The 15194-nt window shown below is 57.1% G+C and overlaps 1 protein-coding gene across 8 annotated transcripts; it reads left to right on the forward strand.

Annotated features, from left to right (window-relative positions):
* Nucleotides 1-510: 510 nt before the first annotated feature.
* NID2 (nidogen 2) lies at nucleotides 511-15011 on the forward strand. Of its 8 annotated transcripts, none has more exons than XM_034062490.1 (22): nucleotides 511-822; nucleotides 1471-1779; nucleotides 4605-4837; nucleotides 5106-5536; nucleotides 6193-6342; nucleotides 6419-6664; nucleotides 6952-7152; nucleotides 7323-7541; nucleotides 7778-7921; nucleotides 8253-8381; nucleotides 8469-8612; nucleotides 8704-8823; nucleotides 8912-9157; nucleotides 9766-10005; nucleotides 10143-10364; nucleotides 10517-10686; nucleotides 11502-11631; nucleotides 11801-11972; nucleotides 12470-12627; nucleotides 13196-13319; nucleotides 14090-14202; nucleotides 14296-15011. In XM_034062490.1, exons 1-22 carry the CDS (start codon nucleotides 634-636, stop codon nucleotides 14304-14306), a joined length of 4101 nt encoding a protein of 1366 aa, XP_033918381.1. In that variant the 5' UTR covers nucleotides 511-633; the 3' UTR covers nucleotides 14307-15011. The 8 variants fall into 8 exon arrangements, with proteins under 8 accessions (XP_033918381.1, XP_033918382.1, XP_033918383.1 ...); XM_034062491.1 differs by having other exon boundaries at nucleotides 9769-10005; XM_034062492.1 differs by having other exon boundaries at nucleotides 8918-9157.
* Nucleotides 15012-15194: the final 183 nt, after the last annotated feature.

The following is a 15194-nucleotide window of genomic DNA, read 5'->3' on the forward strand; positions in this document are numbered from 1 at the left end:
CCTGTGCCTAGGCTGTCGTGTATGTGTAGGGAGCCCATGGCCGCATCTGCTCGCTGAGAGCTTGAGCTTGCCAGTTGAGCTGCATGACATATTTTGGCCTGGTGGCTGTTTCAGCCGTCGTGTCCCCCGGCTCCCCCCTAGGTCCCCTGGGGACAAGGAGTCACGTTGCTGCCCGGCTCCAGGGATCGGGATCCGAGGGGAGCGAGTGAGGAGCTGCCAGGGCCTCTCTCCCACCTCCCAGCGGGGCTGGCTCTGGGGGCGCCGCAGCAGGAGGGGGGATGCAGGGGCCCGGGGACGAAGGTTTCCCCATGTCCCGGGATGCCACCGTGGTACACCCGGGGGAGGCGGGGGCGGGAGGGGAGCAGTGGGAAGGGGGCTTGAGCTCGGGGCGCATTTTGAGGAATGACCCTATTGGTCGGGGCCGGGGCCGGGGGATCCAATGGCGGCACGGCCGCGGTCTGGACCCGCCCTGCCGGCGGCGCGCCCCGTCCGGCCCCGCCGGCTCCGGTTCCCTCCGCCGGGTCGGGGCTGCCCCGTCGGGTCCACTCCGCTCCCTCCCTCGCTCCGCTCCGGTTCGCCCCGTCGGGTGCGGTCGACACCGTCGGGGGTGTCCCGTGGGCCGGCGGCGGCGGGATGCGGGCAGTAGCGGCGGTGCTGGTGGCGGCACTGGCGGTGGGGACAGCCCTGCCCCGCCCGGGGCTGCTGCCGCACGGTCCGGCCAGCGGCGATGCGCGGCTGCAGCCCGGCGACGACGAGAGCTCTCCCGGGGTGCTGCTCCGCCCTGCCCCGCGCCTCTACGGCCACTCTGCCCGCCGCCTCTACGTGAGTCCCGGCTGGCCCGGCCCTTCTTACCCCCGGACCCCTTCCTCCTCTCCATCATCTCCCTCTGCCCTCCATCTTCTCATACTTCCCATCCCTATACCTCCCTCCTTCTATCCCTCCTTGCCTCTCCAACTTACCACATTTCTCTCCATGTCCTGGCCCACCATCTCTCTTTCCTCCCATATCTTCACCACTCTGTCTTTCCATCCCTCCTACCGCTCTCCCCCTTCCTCCCCAGCCTGGACATCCATCTCCCCTTACTGCTTCTCCACACCCTTCCATGTGTGTCTTTGCTGCCTCCACCACCGCATGTGACTTTCCTCTGTGCATCCCTTTTCTCCATCCATTTCCCCCCTCCACCACGCTCCTGCCACCTCATGCCTGGTGTCTCTGGCTGCAGAGGAACAAGACGGCTTTCTCTTTTGCAGCTGTTCCCCACGGCTGCAGCTGGGGCAGTGCCTGAGCTGCAGCTCTTGGGGGGATGGAAAAGGCTGGGGTCTTTGTTTTCTCCCTGTCTGGATGGGGCCACGCGGCCTCAGGGCCCTCAGCCCTGTGTCCTGCTCCAGCAGAGAGGGAGGGACATGGCAGGGAGACAGTGGCAGAGGTGCCTCTGCTGCCCCTGAGCACCCTGCATCACTCTCTCTGCAGGTGGGGACCAACGGGGTCATCTCCACCCAGGATTTCCCCAGGGAGACACAGTACGTGGATGATGATTTCCCCACAGACTTCCCTGTCATTGCTCCCTTCCTGGCCGACCTTGACACCTCTGGAGACAGAGGGAACATCTACTATCGGCAAGACAACTCTCCAGATGTGCTGGACCAGGCTGTGGGCTATATCCAGGCTGGATTCCCCCACACCACTAGCTCCTTCATGCCCACCAATGCATTTATTGCCACCTGGGAGGATGTGGGTGCCTACCAGGAGCTCTCACAGGACACCGAGCCCTCCAGGAAGGTGAGGTCAATAGGCTGAGGTTGGACACCCATCCTTACATGTCATGGGAGGATAAGTCTTCCTTGTCTAGCACCTGAAACGCTCAGTTGCATCTTTCTGGGCAGCTGGATGGTGGATCCAGCCTTGGATGAATACTGGGGAAGACATGGAGCTTCTCCTCTTTCTTCAGAGCTGCAGCAGTGGTAGATCTGTCAGCTTTGCTGATGGGCAGAAGAGCTTTAGAGATTGCCTTCAACTCCATGGTTGAAAGTGTTCAGGCTTTTCCCTGCTTACAGTGATGGTGGCTCTGTATTTGCAGGGCAGAGTTGGGCCAGGTGCAGCTGGTGGGTCACCCGTCTTGCTTCTGATGGCTTGGGGCTGGTCCTTCCTTCTGCCTGCAGGTTTATAGCACTGCTGGTAAGGAACCGGCTTCAGAGTTTCCACTGTGGGTTGATTTTGTGTCTGGAAAATAAGTTCGTATGTGTTCACCAGGTCAGGAGGTGACCTGTTCTCTCCTCTAATGGGCTGATAAACCTCTTGGTGGGTGGACCTCCAACGCTGCTTTCCCCGAAAACCCTGGAGCTGCTGCTGGCACATGGACTGTCACCTTAGGCTGATGACGTGCTGAGGAGGTGACGGTGACGCTCTGCCTGCAGGATGGGCTTCTTGAAACAAACTGAATGTGAAGAGCTGCAAGAGGAAAGCTCCTGCGATGAGCACCCAGAGCGGTGCGATGGGTGATGGGCTCTTTCTACTTTGGGCTGAACCCAAAGCCACCATGTCCCCACAAGTCACTGGGAGCTGTCCCTGCCACCATCCCCCCTGGCTCCAGGGCCCTTTGGTAGAGGGTTGCTGAGAGTGAAGCCAAGAAGGGAAGAAAATGAGGTTTGGAAGGAAACAACGCACATTTTTTCCTCTAATTTAAAACTTGGGAAAGCAGCTGAGGAGATGCCATCAGGGGCCTCACAGCGACCTTGCAGGCATCAAAAATGCAGCCTCCTCTTCTCTTCCTGATTGTTGTTTTTCCTCTCTGAGAATTTGGTTTGGGTTTTAAAATGAAACTGGTCTTGCTCGGAAACAAGGAAAGGGAAGGCTTCATTCAAGACCCACTGAAATGCAGCTTGTGCCCATGCTTTGCTGAATCCCCTCTTAGCTAAAAAGCTAAAAAACTGCTGAAAAGGTCCCCAAACCCACTTTTTTCTTACCCAACATGCCATTTATTGAAAAGCTGTCTTCCTGCTGCTCAGAACCAGGACTGACCTCAAAGCCTTTACTTCCTGCTTTGGAAAGTAGCCACTCATTCTTTTTTGAACATCACAAGCAGAAACCTGGGTTAAGCCTGGGGGGTTAGAGGCTCCCCCATCCCCTGCCTTCGGGACATAGATCCATGGAATGGTTAGGGTTGGAAAGGACCCTACGATCATGCTCCTTCTCCCTGCAGTGACACTTCCCAGGGCTGCAGGAGCAGGGCAAGAGCTGACCCCTCTTCTGCAGGAGCAAAACTTGCCCTTTGGGTTGGAATTTGCCCTTTACAGCTCTTTGCCGGGAGCAGTCAGCCACAAACCGGGGGCTGACCTCCTTGTCTTTGCCTTGCATCCCGCAGTGCAAGAACATCAGAGTCACCCCCTGGTTCACCCTTTGCTGCCCACCACAAGGCAAAATGAGCCCTGCAGCTGCCACTGCAATTTGGCTGCGTGGGGGAGGAATCCAGCCCCAAGGGGGGTTCATGCCCCCCCAGCTCTTGGCCGCCTTTGCACGGGGTCTCTGAATACCCAAGTGTGCGACGCACACAACAAGGCTCTTTATATCCTGTGGGGCTGCCAGGAAACCTTGCGATGCCCTGGGGGCCCCACACCCCAAAACTGGGGCTGGTGTTGCAGGGACAGGCAGGGTTGGGCTGGGGGGTGGTGTGGGGGGAGCCCCCACTCTCATAGCTGCTGCTCTGGGGGTGAAAATGGGATTTTAATCATTTTTCCTTAACTCAGGCGCATTCCCTGCTTGCTGCTCCCTGCAGCTCATGGGGAATGGCTGCTGCTGCTGTGTGCTTGTATTTGTTGATCCAGAGAGCAGGACCGATGTGGGGCTGGGGGCTGGTCCAAATGCTGTAATCATTGGTTTCCCCTCATTTGGGGTGACTACGATATGGCTCATGAGGGTTGTGCTCACTGCAGCCTTCCCATCCATGGGTTATTGCTGTGGTCCCACTTCCTGGCACAGTCCCAAGGCTCACAGGGCTGGCACTGCAGGCAGCCAGCATGCCTATAGCGGGATGTATGGGTGTGGGGAAGGCAGGAGCACATGCATGTTTTTTCCTGAGGAAACCAAGCTAAAATTGTTCCTGGGGAAGTGGGGGGCGGGATGCGGGTTTTCCTCTGGTGCTGATGGGATGGAGAGGGGCTGCTGGTGTCAGGAGCAGGATAGGAGGTGGAGGATGGGAGCAAGGAAGCTGCAGTGCACCAGCCTGGTGCATGGGTTACATGGCCAGGGATGCTTCTGGGCATCATGGTACAGGGCTGTCACCTCCCTGGTGACAGCTCCAAGGGATACCCCTGCACTGATGCAGCTGAGAGGAGGTGGCCTGGCTGTGTCATGGGCTCTTGTGGAGGACGATAAGTGTCCTTCCCAGCACATTGCACTGGGGTTTGGCCACACGCAAGCAGCCCCTGCTCCTACCCTTCCCCAGGAGGTCTCTCTGCAGGCTGATAAAGGGCTCTTTCGGGACACTTATATGCAATGTGGTGTGTGGGTAACTGGCTTTCACATCCCTGGTCCCCTTCCCTATCTCAGTCCTCTGCTGGTATCCTGCCCCTCCCTGATGTCTGTCTGTCCTGCTGTGCCTTTGTCAGCTCAACACCTTCCAGGCAGTCATAGCCTACAATGATGAGGACACCTATGCCATCTTCCTCTACCCTGAGGGCGGCCTCCGGTTCCTGGGAACACGGCCCAAGGAGTCATACAATGTCCAGCTGGAGCTGCCGGCCAGGGTGGGCTTCAGCTGGGGGGATGGCGACGATCCGAAGAGGGATGGGCTCTTCCACAGCCTGGCCAGCAGCGAGCCGGCTCTGAGGAACCTGGAGCGGTGCGTGGTGTCTGGGGGCTGTGTGGGCTGGACATGGGGGCTGGGGTCACCTTCTCCTAGCCCTCAGAGCCTTTATAAGGCTGGAAGAAGGAGGGAAGCTGTCTGGGGTGATGGGCTGAGGCGGGGGGCTCAGCTCCACATGCACAGAAGCTTTCTGGGAGTTGTGCTTGTGATCCTGGGATGGGTGGTGTGAAGCAGGGCTGGTACCTTTGGGGTGGGTTTTCCACCATGGCTGTGACGGATGTGTTTGTGTGCTGCTGTTCTGCAGGGAGAGCAACACGGGAGTACCAGGCGTGTGGGTCTTCCACGTGGGCAGTGTGGCACCACTAGAACATGTGGAGCCAGGAGCTGCGCCTGTAAGTCATGCATCTGGCAGTGCCGACTACACCCGCACACTCTACAGCCGTGCCGACCACTACAGCCATGCTGACCACTACAACCGTGCCGACCACACATCCATGGAGCTGCTGGCGCAGCACAGCTCGGACACCTTGTATCCTGACCGTGGATCCCACACCCCTGTGCTGCAGGGCATTGTTCCCAAGGGGCTGCCTGCATCCCTGGGGCAGGAGTGGAGCCACCGGCTGCACCCCAATGGGGATCACAGTGCCCAGCAGAGCTACTCTGCCAGCCCCTCTTCATACAGCTCTGGGCACCATGGTGTTGGTGTGGAGGAAGACGTCCATGGTAACCCTGATGGTGAGTGGCCACAGCCCCTCTGATGACCGAGTGGGGGCATCTCATGGTGGGTGGCTCCCTAAAAAAGGCCTCTTTGCTGCAAGCTGATCTCCTCCCAGGCAGCTGGGGCTGGAGCTAGTGTGGGCTGGCATTGCTCCCGCAAAGCTGCTGGCCTTCCAGCTCCTTTCCTCCCAGCCAAATCCTGCTGCCAAGGGGCTGCTGGAGCCATATGTCCCTGCCCACCATACATCCCTGCCTGCCGGGTTTGCTGCTGCTCTGCCCCACATAGCGAGGAGGGAAGCTTGGAGCACGGGAAGCTCAGGGGACAGGTCCTGGCACGGGGCCACAGCTGGCCCTGTGCCCCCACTGCTGCTGAGTGGGCTGCAGAGCCACTGTAGCGTGTGCCTGCACGAGCAAAGCCCCATCCCTGGGCTGCTGTCTCCCAGAAATAAACAGGAACTCGATCTCTCACCTTCTGTCAGAGCTGCCTGAAATCAGGCAACAGGTTCAAACCCCTCAGCCTTCCCTGTGCATCCTGGGAAGCTTTTTTGGGAGTCACCAGCTGGGCTGTCTCCTGACAGTGTTGACAGTGGTTTTGGGTTAAAGAGGCAAGGTGCCCACCCCCTATGAGGGGTGGCTTTGTCACCATGTCCCGAACCATTTCCCCTTGGCCCCAGTGTTCACCTACAGCGCAGCCAGCAGAGAGACATGTGCCCAGCACCACAGGCACTGCTCCCCGCACGCCTTCTGCACTGACTACACCACCGGTGCCTGCTGCCACTGCCAGGCCACCTACTATGGCAATGGCCGGCAGTGCCTGCCTGAAGGTACGTGGGGCAGGGGGGGGGACGGGCATCCCGTGCCTGGGTGGCCGCTGCGAGGGATGCCTGTCTCCCTACCCAGGGGCTGTGCATCGCCTCAATGGGAAGGTGAGCGGGAGCCTGACGGTGGGACAGGCGTCCGTCCGCTTCCAGGATGTTGACCTGCACGCATACATCGTGGGCAGTGATGGCCGAACCTACACGGCCATCAGCGGGGTGCCCCAGCCAGCTGCCCGCGCCCTCCTGCCTCTCCTGCCCATTGGCGGGCTCTTCGCATGGCTCTTTGCCCTGGAGGAACCTGGCTCTGAGAATGGCTTCAGCATCACTGGTGAGCGGGGACCCGGGATGCACTTCAGAGTCCCTTTGCTTTGGGGAACATGGCTTGTGATGGGGTGGGTTGCTCAGATGTGGGGTGATGTGTGGCGTGGGGCATGTAGTGAGAGGTGTGGGTTCGGGGCAGCCCCATGGCTCCTCCGATCACCTCCTCAGCCTCAGCTGGCAGTCACCTGCCTGCTGTGAGCCTTCACGGGTGTGCTGGAGGAGCAGGGAAGCTTTGGGCATATATTCCCTAAAAGTCCTACATCTGAATGCTGCCTGTTCCCTTTTCCTGCTCAGGTGCCGAGTTCACCCAGAACCTGGAGGTGACCTTCTACCCTGGGGAGGAGACAGTCCACGTCACTCAGACAGCCGAGGGCCTGGGGGCAGACAATTACTTAAGCCTGAAGACACACATCCAGGGCCGGGTGCCATTTCTCCAGGAGAACACCACTGTCCACATTGCTCCCTACAAAGAGCTCTACCACTACTCCAGCTCAGGTAAGAGCCCATGGTACACCCTGGGTTTAGTTTCTCAGGCACCATCCCTGTGTGCTCTGCTTGGAGCAACCCAACCCCCCCATTCCCACGGCGGTTCCCAACATCCAAGAAGCATCTCTGCTGAAGCCAGCTCGCCCACATCCGATGGGGTTTCTCTTGCCGTCCTGCAGCTGTGACATCCTCTGCTCAGCGGGAGTACATCCTGGTTGCGGGCACTGCCAACCAGACCATGTCCTACTTCCTGCGGCAGAACATCACCTTTGCCGGCTGCCCGCACACCCGCCTGCTCGCCCAGCAGCGCCTCAGTGTGGCTCATGCCTTCACCCTCTACGACAGCCAGGAGCATGTCCTGCGCTACGCACTCGCTGCCCACATTGGCTCAGCAGGAGGTGAGCTCCATCACCCCCCTGCACAGTGCTGACCCCAGGGTGCCAGCCACTGCTCACTTTGCCCCTAAACAGCCAAAGGAGATCGGATTCTTTTGGCACTGGGGGCCTGCAGCCACAGGTCCCTGCATTGGACAAAGGTGCTGTGGCAAAGCAGTGATGCTAGTGTCAGGGAGGAGTGGGAGCCCCACATCTCCCTGATCTTTTTCCTGCCCCATTAACACCTGCCTTCCCCACAGACAATGCTGAGAATTCTCCAGTGAACCCCTGCCATGACAGCACACACACATGCGAGGCAACGGCACACTGCCAGCCTGGCACAGGGATGGAGTACACGTGCGAGTGTGCTGCTGGGTACCGCAGGGATGGACGGGGTTGCCGAGGTGAGTGGGGTTGTGGCTGGGTGCGAGGAGTAGCAGGTGCATCCTATCCACCAGGGGACACTGATGGCCACTGCCATTTGGGGTGCCAGGAGGTGCTATAGCACCTGCAGTCTCAAGAGCTGCACCAAGGATATGGATGATTCATGCGAGGAAACTGAGGCAGGGTGACAGGAGGCCGTGGGGGACACTTGGGGAGTGTTGTGGGGATGGGGGAAGTGGCAGATGTGAGATGGGAAGCTTGGGGTAGGACGTCCCACCCCAGGCCAGGAGCAGCTAGAGCCCAAAATGAGGGTGTCCCACCACTGCTGGTGGTGTCTCCCCCTTTCTCTAGATGTGGATGAGTGCGCAGAGGGCCTGAGCCAGTGCGGCCCCTTCACTATCTGCCTGAATGGACCAGGCAGCTACCGGTGCGAGTGCCACAGCGGGTACCGACCGGCGGAGGACGGGCAGGGGTGTGTGTGTAAGTGCCACCCCTGTGATTTGGGGTTCCCCCACCCCTGTGCCCCATGGGCCTTGCCCCAGCCACCCTCACCTCCTGCCCCCGCAGTGCTGGCACCAGTGAGCAACCCCTGCGAGGATGGGAGTCACCCATGTGCGCCGGGGGACCGGGCACGCTGCCTGATCCGTGCCGGGGGCCAGCCCACCTGCGAGTGCCTCCCTGGGTACACTGGTGATGGCATCAGCTGCTCCGGTACAGGGTGCAGGGGGGACTGCAGGGTGCCTGTACTGCATGGCTGCTGGGGTGGCCTGCCCCGACTGATCCTCATCTTCCCCATGCACAGACATGGATGAGTGTGCCAAAAACCCGTGTCACCCAGCTGCTGTGTGCTACAACACGCCAGGCTCTTTCTCCTGCCGGTGCCAACCGGGCTATGAGGGCGATGGTTTCCAGTGCACTCATGGTAAGGCTGTCTGGCTGGCCCCATACCCCCAGCTCTGCCCCAGGCAAGTTCTCATGTCCTCACTTTGCTGTTGCTTTGGCTGTCCCGGCATCAGTAGGGAGCACACAGCGGCTGACACCCTGCCAGCACGAGCAGCTGTACCCACGGGAGGTGCCACCGGGACCCTCGCCTGTGAGCAATGGACATGTGCCCCAGTGTGACGAGGAGGGTCAGTACCGGCCCCTGCAGTGCCACAGCAGCACCGGGTACTGCTGGTGTGTGGATGCCGCGGGGCAGGAGATCGCAGGCACGCGTACGGCACCGGGCAGCACACCACCTCGCTGCGGGACCCCAGGTCAGTGCGGCCCCGTGGTGCTTGAGGGTGTGAGGGGTCCATCTGCATCTCGTTGGCATCCCAACTGGTGGGCACCCAGCTGGTGGGAAGCATCTCGCAGCCCTGGCTGCTGTTGTGCTCTGTAACAGAAGGTGTTGGGAAAGTGCTGGCACAGGAAGAGTGCTGCCTGTCCCTGCCCATCCTACATGGGTGCAGACCTTTGGCCCCAGCTACCTGCAGAGTGGGAACAGTGGGGCTGCACAGAGAGGAGGTGACCCTCTGCTCAACCACTGAGCTGGGGGCTTCACTGTCACGGCCTAGGTGTGGGTGCTGCTGAATGGGTGGCTGGGAACATCATGGGCTCTTGGGTCTTTAGGGCATCCTAGCCCATGGAGCTATAGTAGCAGTGGCCATTGGGGCACCTACTGTGTCATCTTGTGATGGAGGTGACAGCCATGGGCTAGTGAGAGGGCTGGAGAAGGGCAGCCCCAGCACAAGGAGGGAGGCCAAGTGGTGCCTCGTCACCCAGCACCTGCAGCCATGGGAGAAGCAGGGCCAAGCCCAGGTGCCAAGCAGGTGCAGGGGAGCTGCATGGCACCCGCTGAGCCTCGAGGGCTGTTTGCTGCCAGCAGAGTCCGTCCAGCAGCTGACCCCCTGTGAACACGCGCGGCTGCACCCACGGGAGGTGCCACCGGGACCCTCACCTGTGAGCAATGGACATGTGCCCCAGTGTGACGAGGAGGGTCGGTACCGGCCCCTGCAGTGCCACAGCAGCACCGGGTACTGCTGGTGCGTGGATGAGTCAGGGCAGGAGATCGCAGGCACGCGTACGGCACCGGGCAGCACACCACCTCGCTGCGGGACCCCAGGTCAGTGCTTTAGCACTCCAGCGTGGAGGGGCACCCAGCAAAGAGAGGGGGACCAGGGCCTCTGGCAAAGCCCTGAGTCCCCCCAGGCTTGCACATGGGGTCCGTTGCAGGGGGTGACTGTCACCATCCCTGTGCAGAGTCCACAGAGCGGCCCCGCACCATGTGTGAGCGCTGGCAGCAGAGCTTGCTGGAGCACTACGGGGGCAGCCCCCGCAGTGACCAGTATGTGCCACAGTGCGACGTGGAGGGCAACTTCACCCCACTGCAGTGCCATGGGGACAGCGGGTACTGCTGGTGTGTGGACGAGAGCGGCAGGGAGATCCAGGGCACGCGCTCAGAGCCTGGCAGCACCCCCCCATGTAAGAGCTGAGCACCCCAAACATGACCCCCCCCGCCAACTAGCAGAGCACAGGCTCTCAGTGCTGTACCCCATTCCTGCTCAGGTACGGAGCCATGGGGCCAATGCTCCCTGAGCCATCTTTCCCCCTGTCTTCCCCTGTTTATGTGCCAGGTCTCCCCAGTGTCGCACCGCCCAGTGTCCGGCCCTCGCCCCGGACTGATGTGTCCCCACCAGCCACAGGGACATTTCTGCTCTACGCTCAGGGACAGCAAATCGGCTACCTCCCACTCAACGGCACACGGCTGCAGAAGGAGGCAGCGAAGACCCTGCTCTCCCTGCACGTACAGTATCTCCAGCATTGGGTCCGGGGTGCAGGACCACTGGGAGGGAGTTAGGAATAGGTTGATGTGTTTCACATCTCTCTGGACCACTCTTGTCTGCACTCTGATGGTCTGAGGCTGATTGAAGGTTGATGTTTTGTGGGACATCAGTCGTGCTGACTGCTGTGGCACTGGGAAGGAGTAGGAGTGCTCTCACCTCTTCCTCCAGCCATCCCCAAGCAGAGGGGCAGGTCACAGACGTGGGGTGCCTGCAGAGGGAAGGAGCATGGGTGCTTACAGAGGTCCCTTGGTCTTTAGTCACCTGCCCTGGGCTGCCATCCACATGTCTCTACTGCAAAGTTGCCTTTTCCCTTCCTTGGACTCCTCTTGGAGCATGGCCATGTGCATCTCCATCCAAGCCAGACTGAGGGAGAGGAATGCTGGAAGCCGGGCCATGACCCTCCCTGCACCCTGGGGAACTGAAACACCTTGCCAAGCATTGCCTTTCTCCATCCTAAAGGTCATTCCCTGGGCTGGCTTCACTGTTGGAGCAGTCTCTCCCTGAGCCAAAGGGTTTCAAACCCACCTGGATGTGGATGTGTGCCTGCCACAGCTGGCCTAAAAACCTCTGCTGCAGCATTCAACCGGGGGACTTGCAGTAGGAGCCCATTAGTGTTGGGTTTCCCAGGGAAAAGGGTTCTGAAGTGTCATTCGCTCTTGCTCCATCTTGCAGTGTGCCCTGGGCAGCTCTCGGTGCTGGCTGGTGGGATAACGATGAGGCTCTTGGCTGTGGTCCAGGCACAATTTCACCCTGTGTCCCTCTCCAATGCTGGCAGGGCTCCATCGTGGTGGGGATTGACTATGACTGCCGGGAGAAGACTATCTATTGGACTGATGTGGCCGGACGGACCATAAGCCGGGCGAGTCTGGAGCCAGGTGCTGAACCAGAGACCATCATCAGCTCAGGTGTGCTCCCACCTCCCAAACCTGCCCAAAGCCACAGCAGAGGGTCCACGCCTGCCTGTGCCCATCACAGGTTTGGGGTCCTCCACTGCACCCTCACATCCCTTGGCTTTGGGTCAGGATGCTGTGATGAGTCCAGGAGCAGCTCTGAGCATGCCCTTACCTCCGGCAGGACTCATCAGCCCCGAGGGGCTGGCAGTGGACCACTTGCGCCGAGCCATGTTCTGGACTGACAGTGGCCTGGATAAGATAGAGAGAGCCCGGCTGGATGGCTCTGAGCGACGGGTGCTCTTCGACACAGACCTCGTCAATCCCCGGGCCATTGCGGTGGACCCTGTCCGAGGGTGAGCAGCAGTGCGGATTTGCATGCGGGGCTTTGCAAGGTGTAAGAGCTGGACACTCAGTGGGGTGCCAAGGACCCATCCTGCATTGCACAGCCACAGGAGGGATTGGCTCTGTTCCCCACCCCCTCTTTTACTGAATAATTCAGGATCTGGCTAAACCTGCTGTTTCAGCATCAGGATGTACATTATTTGTGAAAGCTTTGAAACACGCCTGGTGTTCAAAAACACAAGCTGTGCCTCTAGGGTGCTGTAGTGATACAAACTGTGCTACTTCCAAGACTCGCCCTCATGTAGGAGCTACAGTTTGGGCTGTAAACATGTTTGACATTATTCTGGTTTTCTGTTAGAGAATTTTTCAAATCAAATAAAGATTTCAGGCACTGTTAAGGGGAAAACCTGGCCTCTCTCCGAGGCAGCCAGTAACAAAGAGAATGCTCCTCATCTCCGACCACTCCTGTTGTGTGTCCTGATTGTTCATGATGTACTTTTTTCCCAAGCAACCTTTACTGGACGGACTGGAATCGTGAGGCACCCAAAATTGAAACATCCACTGTCAATGGAGCCAACAGGAGGGTCCTGGTGAATAAGGACATCGGCTTGCCCAACGGCCTGACCTTTGACCCCTTCTCCAAGCTGCTCTGTTGGGCAGATGCAGGTAACTTCTTCACCTAGGATGGATCAGACCAAGACATATCAAGCCTCAAGGGGAAATCCAGCTATGTATAAGCGCAAGTAAGGGTAGGACAAGGAGGAATGGCTTTAAAGCAGAAGAGGGGAGATTTAGGTTAGATATTAGGAAGAAGTCTTTCCCTCTGAGGGTGGTGAGGTCCTGGCACAGGTTGCGCAGAGAAGCTGTGGCTGCCTCATCCCTGGCAGTGTTCAAGGCCAGGTTGGATGGGGCTTGGAGCAATCTGTTCTACTTGAAGGTGATCCTGCATGTGAAAGAAGGTTGGAACTGGATGGTCTTTAAGGTCCCTTCCAACCCAAACCGTTCTGTAATTCTGTGTATGTCTTACGTCTTCAGCCTATTGCTACCTCTGTGCTTCTCTGCCCCCTTCCACTGTCCTGCCCGAAGGACTTTGTGTAACAGGGTTGGTGGGGCTCACAGCATAAGGTGCTTCTACACCCTTAGGCTGAAAAGCTGTTTAAAAATTCAGTGAATACAAAGAACATGCTCGGTGGGGTTATTTTTGTGGCCTGATAACTGTCCTGTGTTTGAAAAGGAACAAAGCATCTGGAGTGCACATTCCCTGATGGCACGGGTCGGCGTGTCATACAGAACAACCTCAACTACCCCTTCAGCATCATCAGTTACGCCAATCACTTCTACCATACGGACTGGAGACGGTAAGGAAAGAAAACCCCCTCCCTCCCATGGCTGGCAGTGCTGAGGAGCATTTCCTAGGGCTCTGCTCCCCAAAGTGGCCAGGAGCCAGGCTCCACACTCCCTGTGGAGCTGTGCTAGTGAGCAGCTTAGAGGGCCTTTGAGCCAGGGAGGGGGGAAATGAAATATATCCCCAGCTTGCTCCCTGGTCCCCAAGTCCTGGAATCTCACCAGAGCACTCTCAGTGTCTCCTGCAGTGCCACGTTCAACAACACCCGCTTGTAAATCTCAGCGCAGTTGTTTAGGAACAACCCCAGCTTCCCAGGAGGGACAGAAATAGTGGTTGGGTTTGCTGGGTTTTTTTAACTAAAACTTGGCACATTTCTGAATCTAGATTAAGTCAAAGAAAATATTCTGTTCTTGGTTGTTCCCTTCCCCCCCACTACCCAAGGCCTTCAGCATCAGGAACTTGCCTCTATTCCCACTCCAGCTGGAAGCTCTCAAAACTTTGATCCAACCACAGCAGATTACAACAAATGCCTAAGTGCTTGTCATACTTGCAGGAGACTCTCAGGGAGATAATCTCTCCTTGGAAGGCCATCTGTGTGACTGGATCACCAAAAAGAGACACTGAACAAACTAGATGTAGATTTTATGGGGAAAATTTATTTCCCCTTGTTCTGCAAGTGTTCAGACCAGTCTTTTGAGCTGCCTCTGTTCCTAAATGTATATAGATGGGGGGAAAATCCCAAGTTTCATAGGTGAGTAAAGCACTTCTCCCCCTTATCACCAGGGATGGTGTGATAGCTGTTGATAAGGAAACTGGCTTCTTTACCGAGGAGTACCTTCCAGAGCAGCGATCACATCTCTATGGAATAACTGCAGTATATCCCTACTGCCCTGGAGGTAAAACCCACCACAAAACCCACCCACCCTTCATTGTCTAACCAACAGCTGCTGTGTGCTTGATGTGCTAAAGATATCCATTTCTCTCTGCAGCGAGGAGATAGTAACTGCTATTTCGAGAAACAACCATCTTTGCACCCAAAAGAACTTCAGACCCAGAAAACTGTCACTGCACACAACTAAGAGGGAAGAAACCCTTAACCAAGGCCAATGAAGCAACCTACTTTTCTACAAAAGATTATTTAGTGTTTTTTGAAGTGATACCTCAAGTCTTTACTACTGTATTTTTTTAAAGTGGAAAACATCAATATATTACTAAAAAAATAAAAATGGTCCTGTGGATCTTAGGCAAGCAAACTTAAAATGTAGTTTCTTATTCAAATGATTTATTAGCAAAGAATTGATTCATTTTTGACAACCTGACCAACAGGTCCTTTAGCCAAAAAAATAAGTGCCTATGGGGAGATTTGAATGCAGTATTTGCTGGGTCTAAGTAATGTGCAGCCCTGAAGACAGCGACCATGTGTGCTCCAACAGTGTGCAGAACAGTTACATGATGTGGCAAAGGCATTGAAGATTTTCTGGAAGACAACTCTGTGTTTTCACCACTGCCTCAATGCATGTCTTTTAGTATTTATATTAGAAGAATATGCTCGAATTGGTCTGTTCATGCTTGTTGGTTTTTCTAAGTGCCTTCATAGACCTACCCAATGTAGACCAATACATGTTCAGAAATACCATTTATGATGTAATGCTTCACTTTTTTTAGGTTATTACAATAATTGAATAAAATGGTCGGTTTAAGTTTCCCTTTGGATTTAGTTTTTAAGTATTTCAGTTGTAGGGTAGAGAGTGGAGAAGCCGCAAGCAAGGCAGGGGCAAGCTGTTCATATGGCAGAACCTCAACAAAAGAGGAATCTGAGGAGACTTTGTGTAACACTCCCATCTCAACACAAAGCCAAACACAATGAAAAAGAAAAAAGCGTATTTGC

The sequence above is a fragment of the Melopsittacus undulatus genome, chromosome 4 (assembly GCF_012275295.1).
Source record: "Melopsittacus undulatus isolate bMelUnd1 chromosome 4, bMelUnd1.mat.Z, whole genome shotgun sequence".
NCBI classification, from domain to species: Eukaryota; Metazoa; Chordata; class Aves; order Psittaciformes; family Psittaculidae; genus Melopsittacus; species Melopsittacus undulatus.

Excerpts from the sequence above, each read along its gene's own strand:
- NID2 (XM_034062490.1), top strand. The coding sequence starts at position 634 with ATGCGGGCAGTAGCGGCGGTGCTGGTGGCGGCACTGGCGGTGGGGACA. Across the intron at positions 8,824-8,911 it reads TGGTTTCCAGTGCACTCATG|CATCAGTAGGGAGCACACAG; the intron begins GTAAGGCTGTCT and ends TGGCTGTCCCGG. Across the intron at positions 10,365-10,516 it reads GCCTGGCAGCACCCCCCCAT|GTCTCCCCAGTGTCGCACCG; the intron begins GTAAGAGCTGAG and ends TTTATGTGCCAG.